The sequence below is a fragment of the Aspergillus saccharolyticus genome, assembly GCF_003184585.1.
Source record: "Aspergillus saccharolyticus JOP 1030-1 unplaced genomic scaffold BP01scaffold_55, whole genome shotgun sequence".
NCBI lineage: Eukaryota > Fungi > Ascomycota > Eurotiomycetes > Eurotiales > Aspergillaceae > Aspergillus > Aspergillus saccharolyticus.
The window spans coordinates 32,482-50,071 of record NW_020290665.1 but is presented as its reverse complement, the minus strand read 5'-3'; the positions used below and the strand labels follow the sequence as shown (position 1 = coordinate 50,071).

The 17,590-nt window shown below is 53.5% G+C and overlaps 5 protein-coding genes across 5 annotated transcripts; 4 read left to right on the top strand and 1 right to left on the bottom strand.

The window, feature by feature from the left end:
* Window positions 1–841: 841 nt before the first annotated feature.
* Window positions 842–4,273, top strand: BP01DRAFT_307006 (serine/threonine-protein kinase; the record flags this gene model as incomplete). Its single annotated transcript, XM_025572268.1, has 3 exons — window positions 842–894; window positions 1,000–3,950; window positions 4,005–4,273. The coding sequence occupies 3 exons, from the start codon at window positions 842–844 to the stop codon at window positions 4,271–4,273; spliced, it is 3,273 nt and encodes a 1,090-aa protein (XP_025426930.1).
* Window positions 4,274–7,697: 3,424 nt separating this feature from the next.
* On the top strand, window positions 7,698–9,896 carry BP01DRAFT_369456 (F-box domain protein; the record flags this gene model as incomplete). The annotated part of the gene is made up of 1 exon (XM_025576553.1): window positions 7,698–9,896. One exon carries the CDS (start codon window positions 7,698–7,700, stop codon window positions 9,894–9,896), a length of 2,199 nt encoding a protein of 732 aa, XP_025426929.1.
* Window positions 9,897–10,667: 771 nt separating this feature from the next.
* Window positions 10,668–11,983, bottom strand: BP01DRAFT_328782 (Efg1 domain-containing protein). Its single transcript, XM_025572957.1, has 2 exons — window positions 11,493–11,983; window positions 10,668–11,397 (listed from the first exon to the last, which is right to left on the bottom strand). Exons 1-2 carry the CDS (start codon window positions 11,857–11,859, stop codon window positions 10,820–10,822), a joined length of 945 nt encoding a protein of 314 aa, XP_025426928.1. The 5' UTR covers window positions 11,860–11,983; the 3' UTR covers window positions 10,668–10,819.
* A 191-nt stretch (window positions 11,984–12,174) lies between these two features.
* On the top strand, window positions 12,175–15,697 carry BP01DRAFT_395458 (uncharacterized protein). The gene is made up of 4 exons (XM_025578397.1): window positions 12,175–13,131; window positions 13,235–14,203; window positions 14,248–14,340; window positions 14,386–15,697. Exons 1-4 carry the CDS (start codon window positions 12,576–12,578, stop codon window positions 15,654–15,656), a joined length of 2,889 nt encoding a protein of 962 aa, XP_025426927.1. The 5' UTR covers window positions 12,175–12,575; the 3' UTR covers window positions 15,657–15,697.
* Window positions 15,698–16,394: 697 nt separating this feature from the next.
* Window positions 16,395–17,588, top strand: BP01DRAFT_307056 (tRNA 2'-phosphotransferase; the record flags this gene model as incomplete). The annotated part of the gene is made up of 2 exons (XM_025572270.1): window positions 16,395–16,703; window positions 16,794–17,588. 2 exons carry the CDS (start codon window positions 16,395–16,397, stop codon window positions 17,586–17,588), a joined length of 1,104 nt encoding a protein of 367 aa, XP_025426926.1.
* Between the last annotated feature and the right edge of the window lie 2 nt (window positions 17,589–17,590).

The window sequence follows — 17,590 nt, the reverse complement described above, 5'->3', positions numbered from 1 at the left end:
CCCCCCCCTTCCCTTCCTCCCACTCACTTCCCCAGCTCTCGTCATTAACAAGAGACCAATCTCTTTCCCATGTTTCACATGTTGTGATCCCATGTAGCATTAGTCGACACCGTCCTTCCCACCCTAGTTCTCTATTCGTTATCCTTCCCGGTGCACCGGCTTGAACCGCTAGTTATCAATCGGTCCGATCGGTGCTGTCTTTTCTACACTTCCAGACCTTGGGGAAATATGGGTTCTTCGTCCTACAATTTCGACGGTTAGTCTCCCAGGTCCACAGTCTCTTTTTCCCTCTGTTCCTCTAGCATTGCAAGCCCTCTCGCCATCTTCAGTTGTATCAATGTCGGCATGTGAAAGTCCCTGGTTCCGAGAAGCGTATGTGGTAGGTCTATACGACGATGACGATACCTGTCGACCCAAAAGCGCCCAGCCCCGAGTTCCAAATCAACAGTGATCCTCGAAGCGAAGTGCGAATGCACCAACAGTCGAAAGAAATGCCAAGCGACCCTCTGGCCAGTCACCAAGACCCCCAGTTCGGCACGACCGACACTGCCGTTCCTTATCCACATTTTTGTCATGCATCTCGGAACCATTTAGCCACTTCATTCCACAACACAGCATCAGTGCTTCTGAATGGGTAGCGAAGGGTTAGAACCAGAGATAAGGAGGCGGGCAGAGAGCAGAGACTCAAAAAGGAACCCAGAGAGTGGAAGAAATGCAGCTAACCTCACATCGAGGATTATTAGATGATGCAAGTCCATTGTCGTCGCCGCTGGGACCCCTTTCACAGTCGCCCGAGGAGGATCCCTTTATCAGACGCCTCTCCACCCATACGGAAGATTCAATGAGATGCTCCCGCTCGGAAAGTATTTCGTCCAACTTCGATCATCTCTCGAGGTAAGTGAATGACGATGGTCCCTTGCATTGGTCGGCAGCATCAATCTGCATTAGCGCAAACCCGCAAACAGGGACTAAAAAGAGATTTCAATTCCTCTTCTACAGATCTTCTCTGCTGGATCATGAACATGGACTTGGCCCATCTGGTCTAGATCGCATACGTCAGCAACCATCATCGCGGGTTTTCACCCTTCCCAACATCTCCGTCTCATCGCTCGGCCCGGTAGCATCGCGCAGCCATTCGCCTTCACCACGTTCCGCCTCGTCATCCCGCGCCCATCCCACTCGCCTGTTTGCCAGCGACGACATTGAGACCTTGGAGGACCTCCATCGTTTCCCGTGCGAGTCCCTGCATTCGTTCTCATTCGCACAGAAATCGGAGGAGTTGCTTCACAATCGGCATAACATCCTGAAGAGGTCCATCGATTTCATGCGCGATCGTTTTGGCTGGGCTTCTGGCACTAGCCCTGCATTGGCTGCTGCTCAAGCACGCGCTGACGGGGACTCGGATACCCAGAGCGTGGTCGATATCTCAACAAGAACGAATGTGTTGGCTAAGGAGGACCGATACCACTACGCAGGTCTGACGCGGGGTCCACAGACGGGCCCTGCTAATGTGGACGGTAACAATATCTTTGAGAGAGCGTTTACAGAACCCCAACTTGCGGCCGGCAGATTTGGAGAGGTGCCGTTGGAATATGGCTCGATGGGGGCTCAGTCGCGCTACTCAGGGCAAGGGACGGACGACTCGAGATCACAGCAGCAGGAAATGAGATCGCACCCTTCATCTAGGCGCGTAAGCATTAAAAAAGGTACTAACACCGAAGTTGGTTCTACCGCTATCCGGGGCAAGCTGATGAAGATTCTAGCACCCTACACAACCACCGACCCTTTGTCTCCCACCAGCTCTTCCACGTTTGGGTACGGGTTCCCCGTGCCTGTGCTACATACCCATAGCAGCAAGTGGACTCCAGCATCGCAGGCTGTGTTCCGGACCGAATCGCAGGAGCCGTGGACTATCTTGGCGGCGAATGATATCTCGTGCCTCATATTTGGTGTTACCCAAGCGGAGCTCCGCAAACTAAGCATATTGGAGGTCGTACAAGAAGACCGGCGGGACTGGATCGAAAACAAATTACGAGACCCCAACACTGACGCCGCCTCAAAGCTCAAATCTTCGCCGGAACGGACGCGGTTGAAGCCCGCGAATACCAAAACAATGGGCATGGGCAACGGAGTAACAGCGCAATTGCTGAGTAAACCACCTTCTCGAGCAAGGCCGCCCCGACGAGCACAAACCGATGATGGATACGGCTCCAGCACCAGACAATTGAACCATCCTCCAACGAAATCTCGCGGAGTGCTCCTTTGTGGCGATGTTGTGCCTATCAAGAAGCGCAACGGTAAAACAGGATCTGCTAGCATTTGGGTGATGGAGAAACGTGGGGGCTTGATCTGGGTTATCGAGGAGATTCAAGAGGATGTCGTGACAGTCACATGCAACGAGTCTTGGGACATTGTGAAGGTCGATGGTGATGTGGACAGGATCTGGGGTCACAGTGCGGTGAAGCCTGGTGAACGGATCACAGAATTGCTGCCCCGCCTTCCTGCAGACTGTCTCGCTGGTTCCATGCGTACCGGTCTCGCGAAAGTGGCCGAAACCAAATACTTTGCTTCCCGCACGTCTGCCGGCATATGCATTCCCACAATTGTTACCAAGGGAGACGGGAACAGGTCGCTCCGAATCTCGAGCTTTCCTCATGTTGCTGGCATGATGGTCTTATCCTCGTCGACTTTGAAGATCATCAGCTCTAACTCTGTGTTCTCTGCCGCTCTTTTTGGTCATGAGCGACCTGAAGGTTTGCATATTAATGACTTGATCCCTGGGTTTGATGACTTGTTAAGTGTGCTTGTCGAGGAGGAAAGAGCTCCTCTTGTAGACGGCATAGTGATTCCAGAACCCAGTTTTCGAAGAGCACGAACCTTGTCTATACTTCGAGAGGGTGGAAAAGCTCACGTGGTTTCGGTCCTCCTGGAACCTTCGGGGCTTGCTGCTACCCATCGCGATGGGTCGTCTATAGCGGTCGATGTCCAAATGCGCGTGGCCAAGAGCGGTACCATCTTCACCAAGCCGCGAAAAGAATCTATTGAGGAGGTCAATGAAACGGAATCCGAATCCGACGCTCCAATTGCGGTCACCGAACTCGTGTATGCTTTGTGGGTGACTTATTCGCGGCATATCCACTCGGCAGCCCCGAGGTCTAATATCCCTTCCCCCCTCGAATCGGTGCCATCGGGGGCTGAGAGCCCCTCGGCAGTCCTTTTGTCGGAGACGCCCACACCGATTTCTAGCCCGCATCCTTATATAAATGAACAGACGTCGGTTGAGAGTCAAATACCCACGTCCACTCTAAGTCAGCAGCTGAGCGAAGCTGCTTCTCAACCATTGACAGATAAACCTGTGCAGCCGGTACCTGAAGTGAGACCGGCGAGCGCGAAGGAAACGCCTAAAAAGCGAACCATTGCTGATTATACTATACTGGAAGAGATGGGCCAGGGAGCTTATGGGGAGGTTAAACTCGCCCGCCTAAAGAAGATTCCTACGAAGAAGGTTGTGCTGAAGTATGTCACCAAGAAACGGATTCTGGTCGATACGTGGACTCGGGATCGTCGACTAGGAACCGTGCCGTTGGAGATTCATGTTTTGGACTTTCTCCGGCGAGACGGCTTAAAGCACCCCAATATTGTGGAAATGGAAGGATTCTTTGAGGACGACATCAATTATTATATTGAGATGACACCGCATGGGCTGCCAGGCATGGATCTATTTGACTACATCGAATTGAAGGTCAATATGGACGAGTCAGAGTGCCAGAACATTTTTCGCCAAGTTGTCTCTGCCATTCATCATCTGCACACCAAGGCACTCGTGGTTCACCGTGACATCAAAGACGAGAATGTCATCTTGGACGGCGAGGGACGAATCAAGCTGATTGACTTTGGAAGTGCTGCTTACATCAAGAACGGGCCGTTCGATGTATTCGTAGGCACAATTGGTAGGTCCCGTCGTTGAGACCGATTTCTACAAGATGATACTAATTCTGTTGCAGATTACGCAGCGCCCGAAGTCCTTCAGGGCAAATCTTATCGTGGCAAAGAGCAAGACATCTGGGCCCTCGGCATCCTTCTGTATACCATTGTGTACAAGGAGAATCCTTTCTACAATGTCGACGAGATCCTTGACCACCCTCTTCGGGTTCCATTCTTACCCTTTTCTGAAGACTGTATCGACCTGATTCGGAGAATGCTCGACCGGGATGTGGACAACCGGATGACTGTCAGCGAGGTCTTAGAGCACCCATGGATGGTCGAAAATTAAGCGATGTACGGGACAGCTGGTTTGAGGCAGGCGGAATCACGGGCTCTCATCATGGAATGCGCATACGACAAACGTTTCGGTTCTAACATTGCCTGCGACTTGCTTAGACAATCCCGCCGCAACGACAGTGTTTGTTGCTATGCTGAGAGATCAAAGGTGTGCGAGATTTACGATTGCTCGGTCGCATTTGAAGATGAAAATATCCGGTACAGGAGTGGTAGATGCCATATCATTGGAGAACAATCATGACTAAATTCAGTTCGCATGACCCTTTGGGTGCTTTGGTCGACCAACGGCTTGAGTCGGTCCGCGGCGGGGAGGGTTTGTATAGCAGGTTCCTGCGGCTGAGATACCCCACCACCACCATCATCATATAATTCTTCTCTTTGGCTAGAAAGAAGATACTATTGTGTTTTACTTTGCGATATGGCTTGGACCGGATTCAACAGCTATTTTGCGTGCATGGCCTAGGAGCACAATATGGGCATTGAGCAGCATGCATTGGATGAACTTATTCTTTTGTTTTTCTTTTTGTTTTTTTTTTTTTTCTTTTTCTTTTTCTTTTTTACTTTTCTCGGTTGATACCCATCACCACGGCGGTAGTGGATCTTCAAATGCTGTGAAACAGAAATGAGGTTAGACCGATATACAGGGAATGAGACATGACACTACCTAGGTAGTTTAAAAGATCAGACAGTACGACTTTTCTGACTGGCTCGTCAATGTTCTTTGAGCGCGATCTCAGTGCGGGGGTGTAAAAGCGGGGGATTCGGGGCTAGTTTTTCTAGTCGGGTTCATTTGATTTCAACGGTAGCCTCTAATCTGCAGCAGCGTCTTGGCTTCTTTGCCATGTGGGAGACGGAGCAGCCTTCTATGTTCCATTTTTCGGAGGGTCCGTTCGGTTGAAAAGTACCAGAGGAATTATAGTCTCTTCTCTGCCGTCTCGACATGGGTTCGCGTACAACAAGAATTCCAAGGGGAGAGAGAGAGTTGAGTGTCAATACCTATACACCCCTGTTCTTCACAGTCCGCGTACAGAGTAAAGTAGAAAAAAAGGCATCCCCCGGAAACCTCGAAACAAAGAGGGCAACCAGCCCTGGTAACAAGTAAGATGCAGGATCACTTACAGTGACTCCGTGTGGTGGACGGCAGTGTCTCCGCCTGGGTGGCGTTGGGCCCATAATCACAGGAGGCAAACTGGCAATCCATTCCAGTTCCTCCTCCCCCCCTTTCCCCCTCTGCAGTGTGTTCCGCCTGTTCTTCCCTCAGGTGTGTAACTACAGTACATGAGCTCTACGGCGGAAACTGGGCGGGGCAAAGATGAAAGCGAGGGTGAGTTACAGGTGAATTCCTCCGTATGGGTTACTGTGTAGGTAGTTTGTGAAAGTTTGTTCGGACTTGGAGTACTTCGAGGACGCACTACCCACCCACTAGTTGGTTTCCCATCGAGAATCCTAACCCCTAAGATTGGTGATTGTGATTGCAAGGGGAAAAAGACATGGGAGGAATGGAAATCCCGTGTGGATTAGCCAGGAACTTACTGTATACGGAGGAGTCGGAGGATTACTTGTGAACTGTGAATCCGATTTTCCGACAAGTCGGAGTTTCGGAAGGTGGATGGATTCGTTTTCGCCTCTTGACTGCCACTCCTTGGAGTGTGGGGATGCAGTGAGTGCTCCATTGGTTGTCCCACAGTACTGTGTCTCTGTCTGGGTCCGGGCTAAGGATTGATTTGGACTCGGGAGTGTTCCTGGTCTTGACAATGGGGAACGGGGGGGATTAGTCTCAGGTGGGATGGAATATCAAGCGACAGTCTTGATTTCCCCGTCCGTGGTGAGGTTGAGGTTCAGAGTCAATGTCAATCAATGCAGTGGCTGGTTCATGCAGGAGCACGGAGTACAGTCCAGACTGAGTGTGGATTAGGAGAATTGTTAAGAATAGTACGGAGACTGACAGTTTGCCCAATCATCCCAGTGGGGTTCACGATGGAGCAACAGACCGACAAGGAACAGGGAATTGTGATGGCGATGGCTGTTTCGATCTGTCTAGGCGGTAGGCGAGGCATTTTGTTCCTCGTCGGCACCCAGTGCCATAAGTACTCGTATTACAGTGCATACAGTACTTCCACACCAAAATTGCCCGACCATTCGATCTCGATCAACAGCTGCTTATCAGACAAAAGTTTCGCAGAATTAATCCAATAAATGAAGCGCCAAATGACCATTGACAGTATGGTGTCTATGTCTCCTTCATTTGCCCATTATCTTTTATCTCTGCTATCAATTTTGGTGGGAAAGGGGTCATGCCCGGCCACCTTCTGATCTTCCGACCGGCCATCTGACCCGGTAATAACCGTGACCAAACCGTCAGCAGCCAAAGTGGGGGAAGCTAGTAATGGTTAATTGTTAATCGATAAGTGGGAATCCGCCGCCATCCACCGATAAGACAGAGACACCCTTGTGGGGTAAGAAGAACAAGAGACCGGACAGACAGAGAGGAGGAGGGCGTGTGTTATTCGCGGCCTTATCATTGTTCTGTCTCTTTTCTGTTTGTCACAGCCACTTACTATTGACTGAGCAATTATATTTCTGTCTTCCTGTCAACCTCCTTCAAAAGGCTGTGTGGCTCGCCCTTCCCCGTCGGCTGACCTGACCTTACGTGATTTTCTAACTGGAATTGCCAATCCTCCTCTGTTTCTCGCCTTGCCTTCTTGTCACAAACAGTAACACTATCTATCCTACTGTTTGTTCTCCTGTATCTTCCTCCCTCTTTCTCCCTTTCCTTTCCCCTCCCATCTCCTCCTCCTTTCCTCTCTTCCCTCCGCCGTTAGTTTATCCTACAGCCCAATTCAAGTTCACCGGTTGCATAAATCGATACTCACTTTATTCCTGGATGATGCTTGCGTGACGTCTACAACTGAAGTCAACCTGTCACTTCTCCTGACTTTCCGCTTGCAAGCCAGGCGTCGTGCTGGCTTTTGCTTCGGCTCCCCGGGTTACGCGGTCTCGGAGTCCCATGGTACAGTCGTTACGACAACCCACCTCCACCTTGTCGTCGCTTGCTGCTGCTGTTTCGCTGCTCGGGTGATCTTGATCCCCCTTTCCTTTCTCTCTTTTTCAGCCTGAGCAATCAGCCTGTTCATTCGCAGGATTGGAGGCCTGGCGTTTCTCTGCTGCTTGGGGTGTGTCTACTTGGTGGTTATCGCCAATATCGATAAGATAACCACCATCTCAGGAATCGGCTGGCTGGATTCATTATGAGCAATTAGGATTTCGTCGTCTGTCGCGGCATTTTGCGTTCTGGCGCTGAAAAGCATCCGGTCGTATTGCATTGATACTGTGTTGCGTCGCTACACCTACCTAGGACTTTCTTCCATTGAAGCCCAAAGACACTTACTTGGCAAGCCGCGAACCGCAATATCAACATGGCTACCGCATCTTCCGACGACATCAGGTCGACCACTGAGAGTCCTTCACCTTCGAGTCCGGCTTCGTCGACCGGTCAAATTCCTTTGGAACAGCCCCCGAAACTCAAGGGTCGTCACAAATTGCTCCAGAATCTCCAACGTATCTCGTCCAGTCCGAGTCTCACCAGGCGCGGCCGATCCGCTTCCACAGGGTATCGCCGCGAGGGAAAAGCTTCCCTGTCCTGCATCTCGCTTTCGCAAACAGTCTACTCCCCCTGCTTGGGCAATGGGAGCTCATCGCAGCTATACGGGGGACTCAATGCGCAGTCTGTGACTCCTGGGGCCACTGCCCCTCAGACCGATTACTTCGAAGGCGCCGCTCGCATCCGGGTGGTTCCCTCTGAGTCCCCCAATGCTTCCGGGTCGAAGACAATTCCTTTGCCTCAGGACCTGCGACCGGTTTCTCGTGGACTGGCAATCAGTATGGCCGACGTCACGACTGAGGCTACCACTGCGCTGCCACCACCCAAACCGAAGGTCTTCGATTTCTGGGGAAACTTGCCGGACGAACTCAAGATGCATATCTTTAGGTACCTCACACCAAGAGAGATTGTTCGCTTATCCGCCGTCTCCAAAGCTTGGAATGCAATGTGCTACGATGGGCAGCTCTGGAGTGAAGTCGATACGACGGAGTATTACCGCGACATTCCTAGTGAGGGTCTCGTGAAACTGATGACTTCTGGTGGTCCCTTTGTTCGAGACCTCAACCTACGGGGTTGTGTTCAACTCAAGGATACATGGCGCACAGAGGGCGAAAGAATCACCGACTTGTGTCGGAACGTGGTCAACTTCTCTCTGGAAGGGTGTCGTGTGGACAAATCCACGATCCACTACTTCTTATTGCGGAACCCCCGCCTTGAATACATCAACCTATCGGGACTGCTCACCGTCACTAACTCCGCCATGAAGATCATTGCCCAATCCTGTCCACAGCTGGAGATTCTGAACGTTTCTTGGTGTACTAGCGTCGATACATCTGGCTTGAAGAAAGTGGTGGTCGCTTGCCCGAAGCTGAGAGATCTACGAGCTAGCGAGATCCGTGGCTTTCACGATATCGATTTCGCTGCGGAGTTGTTTGAGCGAAACACCTTGGACCGCCTGATCATTAGCCGAACGGACATTACCGATGAGAGCTTGAAGGTCTTGATGCATGGCATCGACCCGGACATCGACGTGCTTTTGGATCGGCCGATCGTCCCTCCGCGACGGCTCAAGCATTTGGACATTCACCAATGTCCTGAACTCACCGATCGTGGTGTGAAGAGTCTTGCCTGGAACGTGCCTCACCTGCAAGGGCTGCAGCTCTCCCACTGCTCCGACCTCACCGATGAGTCCGTCATCCCCATTATCCAGACCACCCCTCGTCTCACACACCTTGAACTCGAAGAGTTGACCCGGCTCTCCAATCAAACGCTTATCGAGCTTGCCAAGTCACCATGCGCTCCTCGCCTGGAACACCTTAACATAAGTTACTGTGAGCTTCTTGGAGACCAAGGAACTCTGCCGATAATGAAGAGTTGTCTTTCTCTTCGCTCTGTTGAGATGGACAACACACGAGTGTCTGATCTAACTCTGATGGAAGCCAGTCTTCGCGTACGCAAGAGGGGCTATGGCGAGAATCTGCCTCAGATTGGTCTGCGGTTAGTCGTATTCGATTGCGGCAATGTGACTTGGGCCGGTGTCAAAGAGGTACTCTCGAGCAATGCTTTTATCCCACGGTCTCGTAAACCCCCTCAGACCGTCTCAGTGGTGGCACAGACGGTGGAACAAGGCCAGGTGCCGGGATCCCCAGCCATGATCACATCTTCCATCACGCCCCCGCCCCCACCTCCTGTATATCCGAATGAGATCATCCACCTCAAGTGTTTCTATGGCTGGCAGATGACCGTGAATGAGCACAACAAGCGAGTTCTCCGCGGTGATCTCGCAGCAGCGACTCGGCTCGATCGCAAATGGGCCGACTACATGATGGCGACTGAGGAGGCGGGTACCACTGGCTCCGGCATGCGCAGGCGACGACGCCGAGCTCGCGAGGCGGAAAGAATTTACAATGAAGTCGACGAAGAGGCTGCTGCGTATGGAACTGGAGACATCTCCGCCCTGGGAGCAGGACGTCGTCGCCATACAGAGAGCAATACTGGCTGCACAGTCATGTGAAGGGCTCACCTGCACATACTATCTTTCTCTTCTGAAAACTGGGTTCGCAAGAGTCGCATTGCGGGCTCAAGGCCCTTGCAGGGCTCTGTTACTTTTTCTCATAGGTTCTGGCAACCTTTTGTCTTGGTGTATGCCACAAGACCTGGCATCGTCTGTCACCAAAACGAGAAGTGTTGGGGAACAGGGGTGGTAGGACGGTGGTCATGCTATGGGCATTCGCAAGCATTGTCCGCACTAGGCGAGCTATGCTATGATATACGAACATGATGAACCAGGACCATTCGTTTACGCCGGACGTGCTGGGTTTCTTTCTTCGTCTGTCTTTCACTGGCGTGTTTTCTTTGAGCTGGGATCTGGGCGTTCTTGTCTCGGGAGTCAGGACTGGTGTCGTGAGCTTTGTACTCCGTCGCGCACCGGCTCTCTTTTGCGACTGGTTTATTAGACGGTGGATGGAGAATTTCGGAGTTGGACTGGGTGGAATCATATTGTCGGTCATTTAGCAAGGAAGATTGGAAATCACACCGGGTTCAAACTGATTCGTCACCTTGTAAGATTCTTGAAAGGGCCAGCCCGATGTCTTAGGCTGACCGATTTTGAGAGACAAAGGTCGCCGACCTGTCTCAAAGTGCTAAAGTGCTCTTGAATTAGAGACATGCTCGGTGGTGGACTGTTCATGTGTTAATGTCTTCTTGCCAGTGAGGTCTACGGACTACGGAGTACAATGAAAACAATTAATGCCTCGCCTCAGTGAACAATTGCAACACACCAGTAATAGTCTTGATTTGGGTATCTTATGGCTGACGAGTAGATAAAACCAGTTTGTCCAGTATGAGATTGAGAGTAACAGAAACCATAACGAGAGAAAGTACCGACTCCTGCAAATGCATCATCAACGCTGGCAGATAAAGCAATAGCCCACTCCGTCACATTTCAAAGAATCCACCGTCACTCTCCTCACCGGCATCAGGCATCTCGTAGTCGTCCTGCTTGGCATTCGACTTTTTCTGCTTCGTGCAGTCGTCTGTTTTGGCTTTCGCGCTCGGTTTCTTCTCCGTGGAAGTATCGCGCGAAGTCTTCTTGCTCTTATCCGTAATCTTCTCTGACTTGAGGGCTGCCGACTCTGACGTCTCGGCGGTGTTGTCCTGGTCCATGTTGCGCTTCTGCAGAGCCTCCAGCGTGCCATCCTTCATGCACTGCTCCACAGTCTTCCACATGGCGTTCTTCTCCGCTACCGTCGCTGCATCATCTGCCTCGATTGGCTCCGTCTCCTCCGCCCCATCTGCCGGTTTCTTACTCTTCTTCCCATCCGCATATAAAGCAATGTATTTCTCCATGAACGGGAAGTAAATCGTGTAATTGAGATTCACGTTCGCCACGTGTAGCTTCTTCGCCACGGACGCGAGCTTCTTGTCCCTGGTTGCCGCGTCCAGCTCGGTGTTTTCCGTCAGGGCTTTCTGAAGGCGTTCGAGTCGGGCAATTTCTTTGGTGGCTGTTTTGCGTTCTACCACCAGACAGGAAAAAAACAACCAAACCTGTTAGAAGAGCTGCGCGGGTCACGGTACAAAAAAAAAAAAAAAAAAAGGAAGTGTTACATACCCAAAAACCTAATAAAATGATACTTCTTAATCATCTTGTTCCGCTCCCGACTCTGCTTCTTGCGCTCTGCGTCTTGTCCATCCCGCTCCCGGTTCTGCGTCTCCGTCTCGAGCTCGTGCTCGTACCCCTTGAGGGCGCGCTCCTGGGTGACGCGCACATCGGCGGGGAGGTCGGGTTTGGCGAGCAGGCGCTTGACGGCTCGGATGCGCTTCTTGAGCTCGTTGACGGAGACAAAATCCGGATCCTTCTCCTTGACGGGGAACTTCTTGCGGGCGGAGAACTTTTTGTTGCGGCCGGCCGCGGCGTCGTCGTCGTTGTCGTCGTCGTGTTTGCGTTTGTGGGGGCGGGGGTCGTATGGGCGGGGCATTGTTTCTGATGCTTTTGTCTAGATGAGGTAGAGATGGGAGGGGCAAGGTTTCGAAGGATAGGTGGGGGATAGAGGAGGTTTCGCAGGTTTGGGAAATTGGTTTATAGTAATTTGGAGAATCTGGAATTTGGATGGAAAAATTATTGACTGACTTACTTTATCGGGCGATTGATTTGATAGTATCTTTCGGATTTTTGCTCGGGCCGAGGAATCTCCCGTCGCAGCCAATCATAACGAAGGCAGTCCCATGACGCGCCCATGAATTTGGAACTACTCCGTAAAGCTACTGCTGTTACTACTCGCTACTACTTACTACTATTACTTCCTGCTGCTACGCATCGCTTTTAATCTGTCTATTCAACTCAACCTCCGATACGCGGCGGGTTGCGCGTCGCGGTGTAGCGCACCTTGGTCTCCGGTGTGTCCCAATGGGCTACTACATCTAGGCCCCGGCTTTCACTTTCCTTTACCCACTTGTGGACGGCAGCAGTGCCTGTCAGGGTGTGGGGGGTTTGCTGTTGACGCATCAGATACGTCTTGCTGCATCTGGCAGGCCTTGCTACACAGGGGTAGCAGTCTACTCTGTAGATCGGTGATCTATCTCATTGGGAAACCCCATCCCATCCCTCCTCTGCCCCCAAACTATTCGAGGGAGAGGGGCAAGTGGAGAGTGTGTGAGAGAGAGACACAGCACAGCATAGCACAGCACAGCCAAAATGGAGACGGCCATCCGGTGGTCTCCGTCCTCTACCACGAGCGAGCAGCACTTTCTGTCCGTGGACGTGGTCAACAAAGCCTTCCGCCTGTGCCGGGTGACCGCATTCGACGGCCACCACCGCCTCGAGCATGAGGTTCTGTCGACACACACCAAGGTGCCCGCCTTCCGGGCCTTCGATTGGTCCCCCATGGACGAGTCGCTGGTCGCAGTGGGCCAGTCCTCGGGCGACGCAACCATTTTACGGATGACGGGCGAGGCCCAGGAGTCCTTCTCCTTCCCCATCCGCCACCAGCGCTACTGCAACGCCGTGGCCTTTAGTACGCACGGCTTGCTGGCTGCTGGCCTGGACCGCGTCCGCAATGATTTCTGCCTCAACATCTGGGACGTCAACCAGCGCTTGACGATGAAGGCCCCCGCCACCAAGGGGTTTGTGGAGCCGCTGCGCAAGTTGGCGAGCTCCGAGCCGATCACCAGTATCAAGTTCTTCAGGGATCAGCCGGACACCTTAGTCACGGGCGTGAAGGGCCAGTTTGTGAGAATCTATGACCTTCGAGGTGGGTTTTTGTTGTTTTCGTCTTGATCTCGCTGGTGGGCATGATGATAGAGATGATGTTACAGGTGATGGGTGGGTTAGCTGATTTAGTATGTTTCGTACAGAGGGCCCAGGAAACCCGTCGTTGCAGTTTCCAACGCGCTGCGTTCATAATCTGGCTATCAACTGGCTGGATGAGAATTATATCGCTTCATGCCAGGGCACGAATGATCCGGTGATCTGCGTCTGGGATCGGCGCATCGGGTCGCGCTTCATCACGCCGGCTGTGGGGGCGGCTACCGGTCTCGATGCCGGCCAGGCTGGCCCGGCGCTGGAGTTGAAGAATGCCGTTGCACCAAAGTCGAGTATCTGGAGCCTACGCTTCTCCCGGACCAAGCGAGGCTGTCTGGCGGCCTTGGCCAACACGGGTCATCTCAAGACGTATGACATCGCTAAGGAGTACTTGGCAGAAGAGATGCGGTCTTCGGTCGACGAGACACTGGGGCAAGGCTCGGCCTGCAGCTATCCGGAACAGATTTATACCAAATATGAGCGGGACATTGTCGGTCCTTTCAACCATCCGACCCGTGGCTATGCCGAGGAGGACAGGGTGGTGGCTTTCGACTTTCTCAACATGAGCTCCGGAAACGAACCTAGCGCGATCACGATGAATGGGACGGGGCAGATCAGTATCGTCACGTCCAAGCCGCCCTCGCCTCCGGTGCGGCTCTCGTCGCAAGGCTCCTTGATCTGGGGCTCGTGTGATGATGATTCCGACTTCCAAGTGATCAGCCCTCCGGTCAACAATCCGGAGACTCGCATCTCGGACATTGTGAGCGAATTGCGCGCCAGGGTGTCGGCTCAGAGTGACGCGCCAGAAGTCCGGTCGGAGAGTCCGCTTTCGAGCCGCAAGGCAAGAGAGCGTGCCATCTCGCTCGGCACGTCAGGCGAACCTCTTGCCGTGGAAGATGCATTGACGTTACTGTCCATTAGTAGGCTGCGATGCAAGGAGGGCTATCTCTATGACGAATCGCGGAATAAGAGGATACTGGCGGATGATCCGTGTCTCCAAGGCTTCTGGGATTGGATCGAACGTATGTTTATCGCTGTGCGGTTGCGGGCTCGCTAACTTGTCTAGGGGCACGGTCTGACTCTTCAAATGAATCCATGATCATTGACGGATTGGATCTGAACTACTTGGGCGTTTACGATGTGTGGACCAGCGACCTAGGTAAGGAGACATTGTATGCGTCACGATAGTTCTAACATTGAACAGGAGAGAGCTTGGAAGCTCGGCGTGTTAGCTCAGACTCACCGTCGGACATCAGCGAAACAATCGTCCATCTGGTTCGCGAGCAGCTGAACCTACCGGAAACGAAAGGCTGCGAGACGGACTATGCTGAGCATCGACGGTTGTGCCTTCGAATCTGCGGGGCCGCGCAATCCCACCGTGAATTGGAAGAGCTAGTCAAGACTCTATCGGCAGAGAAACAGCACACGAAAGCAGCCGCGTTGGCCATCTTCCAGGACGAGCCGAAGCTGGCATACCTGGCACTAAGAAGCCACGAGCCCACGCAAGCGCACAAGCTACTCGCTATGGCTATTGCCGGCGCCGTCAAGGGCGACACCGACTCCGACTGGGAGGAAACCTGCGCCGAAATCGCCAAGGAATTGACGGACCCGTACGCGCGGGCGATCCTCGCGCTTGTCAGTCGAGGAGACTGGCATTCGGTGATCCAGGAGACCACGCTCCCGCTGCGGTATCGCATCGAAGTCGCCCTGCGCTGGCTGCCGGACGACGACCTCACCACGTACTTGCACGAAACGACGCAGGAAGTCATTCGACAAGGCGATATCGAGGGCGTCGTTCTAACGGGTCTGGGCCACTCGGCCATGGACTTGTTCCAGTCCTACATCAACAAATTCAACGACATCCAGACCGCGGTGCTCGCGATGAGCTACACCGTCCCGCGCTTCATCAACAATGCGCCGTACCGGACTCAATTCCAGGCCTGGCGCGAGACATACCGGTGGCAGATCAACTCGTGGAAACTGCAGCTGGAACGGGCGCGGTTCGACGTGGGATCCCGCAAGTTCGCCGTGACCTGGGACGGTCGCAAATTGATGGAACCCCCGCGGCAGCAGATCAGTCTCACCTGCAACTACTGCACGCGACCGCTCACGCAGCACGACGCCTCGTCGCAGCTCACCCAGTCCGCCACGGGCGAGGTGGTGCACCCGACGGCAGGCAACCCGCTCGGGACGGCCGCCATGTCCGGCACGGTGTGTCCCCGGTGCGGTCGACATATGCCCCGTTGCGGGGTGTGCACGCTCTGGCTGGGGTCGCCCGATCCAATGTCCAAGGCGTACGTGGCGGCCGATGCGGGGACGGAATCGCGTCGGCCGAGCGAGACCGAGTTGATGCGGCGGTTTATTGTGTTCTGTATCAATTGCAACCACGGCTTCCATGCGCATCACGCGCGCGAGTGGTTCGCGAAGCACAAGGTCTGTCCGGTGGCGGAGTGTAGCTGTATTTGTGATCGATGATTACTGTTTAATATACCCTTTAGCTTTAGCATCACGAGATGGGCCGTTAATAGCGATAGGCATGAGTAAGTTTAATAGTAAACTTGAGTATGTATGAGTAGTGTAGACTGTAGTCAATGTATGGAGTGAGTACTCCGTACTGGACCTGCCACAATCAAAGTCGGGCCGCCGCCGCCGCCGCCGATGCTGTCAAATTCGACCACGGGGAAAAGTTCTCAAGCTACAATAGCAATGGAGTTCATTCGCCTTATCATTCAATTGAAACCTGGGATTTAAGGTTTAGTGGCTAAGATTGCTTGAAACAAGTACTCCGAGAAGATAACCAGGTAGATTCACAGTTCGCTACCATCTGGGGGATCCTGCGGCGCAAGGCCAACCCGGAGCTCATCTCACTCACCCGCGCACGTCTTTTCAACTTCACCACTCCCCCTAGCCTACACATCAAGAGAAGCTCGCACCCTCCTGGGCTCCAGTAAAGCTCAACACCGAATGGACAGTCGCTGCTTCCTACGGATTCCGGTCTCTACATTGTCTATCCGAAGTCCTTTGTCCCCCACCCGCGCCATCACCCTCCGCCGAAAGACAGAAAACGCACTCCACCGAAGAACCACCCGCTTCCCCTTCTCTCAGCAACAGCAGCAACAATCCCCCAGCAGAGAATACTCCTCCCCACCTCCCTCCAACTCAGACCCTACACCAACACTACCGAAGAATCCGAAAACACAAACGAGAAGAACAATGTCATCCACCAATGACACTCCGACCGCGACCGCAACCGCAACCCCCAAACCCCCAAACCCGAAACAACAGCAAGAACAGCAACAACAACAACAACAGCAATCACAACCACAACAACCCAACCAAAAAGGCAGAAAGGGCGGCAGAGGCGGCAGAGGCAGCGCTGGAGGCACGGGAAACAAGAACCATGATCCTAAGACTGGCCGGCAAATCACCGTCTCCAAGGCTATGTCGTTTGTGCTGCGGCATGCGGCGGAGAAGGAAGGGCTGAAGATGGATGCGCAGGGATATGCCTCTGTTGGGGATTTGGTGTGTTTTTTTTTTCCCTTTTTCTCTTTTTGTCGGGGAAAGAAATTGGTTTTGGGATGGTGCTGCAAGCTGACTCGAACCCTATTCTAGCTCGCATGGCGAAAACTCAAATCGTTAAAGGTCACATTCCCCGAGATTGTGGATGCAGTGGCCAGCTCAGATAAGAAGCGGTTTGGGCTGCTTTACCTCCCTCCGACTTCTGAGTCTACGTCTACGTCTACGTCTACGGCCCCGGAAGCTACAACAGGGGATATAACGACAACCGCGACCGAAACAGCCACCGTCTCCGCCCTAGCAGCAGCCACGACAGACCAGGACCCCGCCCACTATTTCATCCGCGCGACCCAGGGCCACAGTATCAAGAGCGTCGAGGCCGCGGGACTTCTGGAGCGCCTCACCCTCGACGGGGACCGGTCCAAACTCCCCGCCACTGTTGTCCACGGCACCTTCCACGGGGCGTGGCCGTTGATTCTCGAGTCGGGCGGGCTGCGGTGTATGGGCCGTAATCAGGTGCACTTCGCGACGGGCCCGACACGGGAGGTGGTGCTGGCGCGGTGCGCTGCGGCGGCGGCAGAAAAAGAGGAGGGCGGGGTGGTCGGCGAACAACAGCAGGTGATCTCGGGGATGCGGCGCGATGCGCAGGTGCTGATCTATATCGACCTGGTGAAGGCGCTGGAGGCAGGGTGTCCGTTCTGGCGCAGTGAGAATGGGGTGATTCTGAGTGAGGGGATCGAGGGCCGGGTGCCGCTGGAGGTGTTTGAGGCGGTGGTGGAGCGGCGGCTGGGGACGATCTGGGAGCGCGGGGCGGTGGTGCAGGAGTGGCCGGCGGAATGGAGTCGGCGCCGGAATCCAAAGGGAGGCCCAAAGTCCGACGGGAGCAAGTAGTG

Bases quoted from the DNA above. Each gene is read 5' to 3' on its own strand.
- BP01DRAFT_328782 (XM_025572957.1), bottom strand. From the start codon at position 11,859: ATGCCCCGCCCATACGACCCCCGCCCCCACAAACGCAAACACGACGAC. The intron at 11,398-11,492 runs GTATGTAACACT...GTCTGGTGGTAG, and splicing joins TCATTTTATTAGGTTTTTGG to AACGCAAAACAGCCACCAAA.
- BP01DRAFT_395458 (XM_025578397.1), top strand. From the start codon at position 12,576: ATGGAGACGGCCATCCGGTGGTCTCCGTCCTCTACCACGAGCGAGCAG. The intron at 13,132-13,234 runs GTGGGTTTTTGT...TGTTTCGTACAG, and splicing joins GAGAATCTATGACCTTCGAG to AGGGCCCAGGAAACCCGTCG. The intron at 14,204-14,247 runs GTATGTTTATCG...TAACTTGTCTAG, and splicing joins CTTCTGGGATTGGATCGAAC to GGGCACGGTCTGACTCTTCA.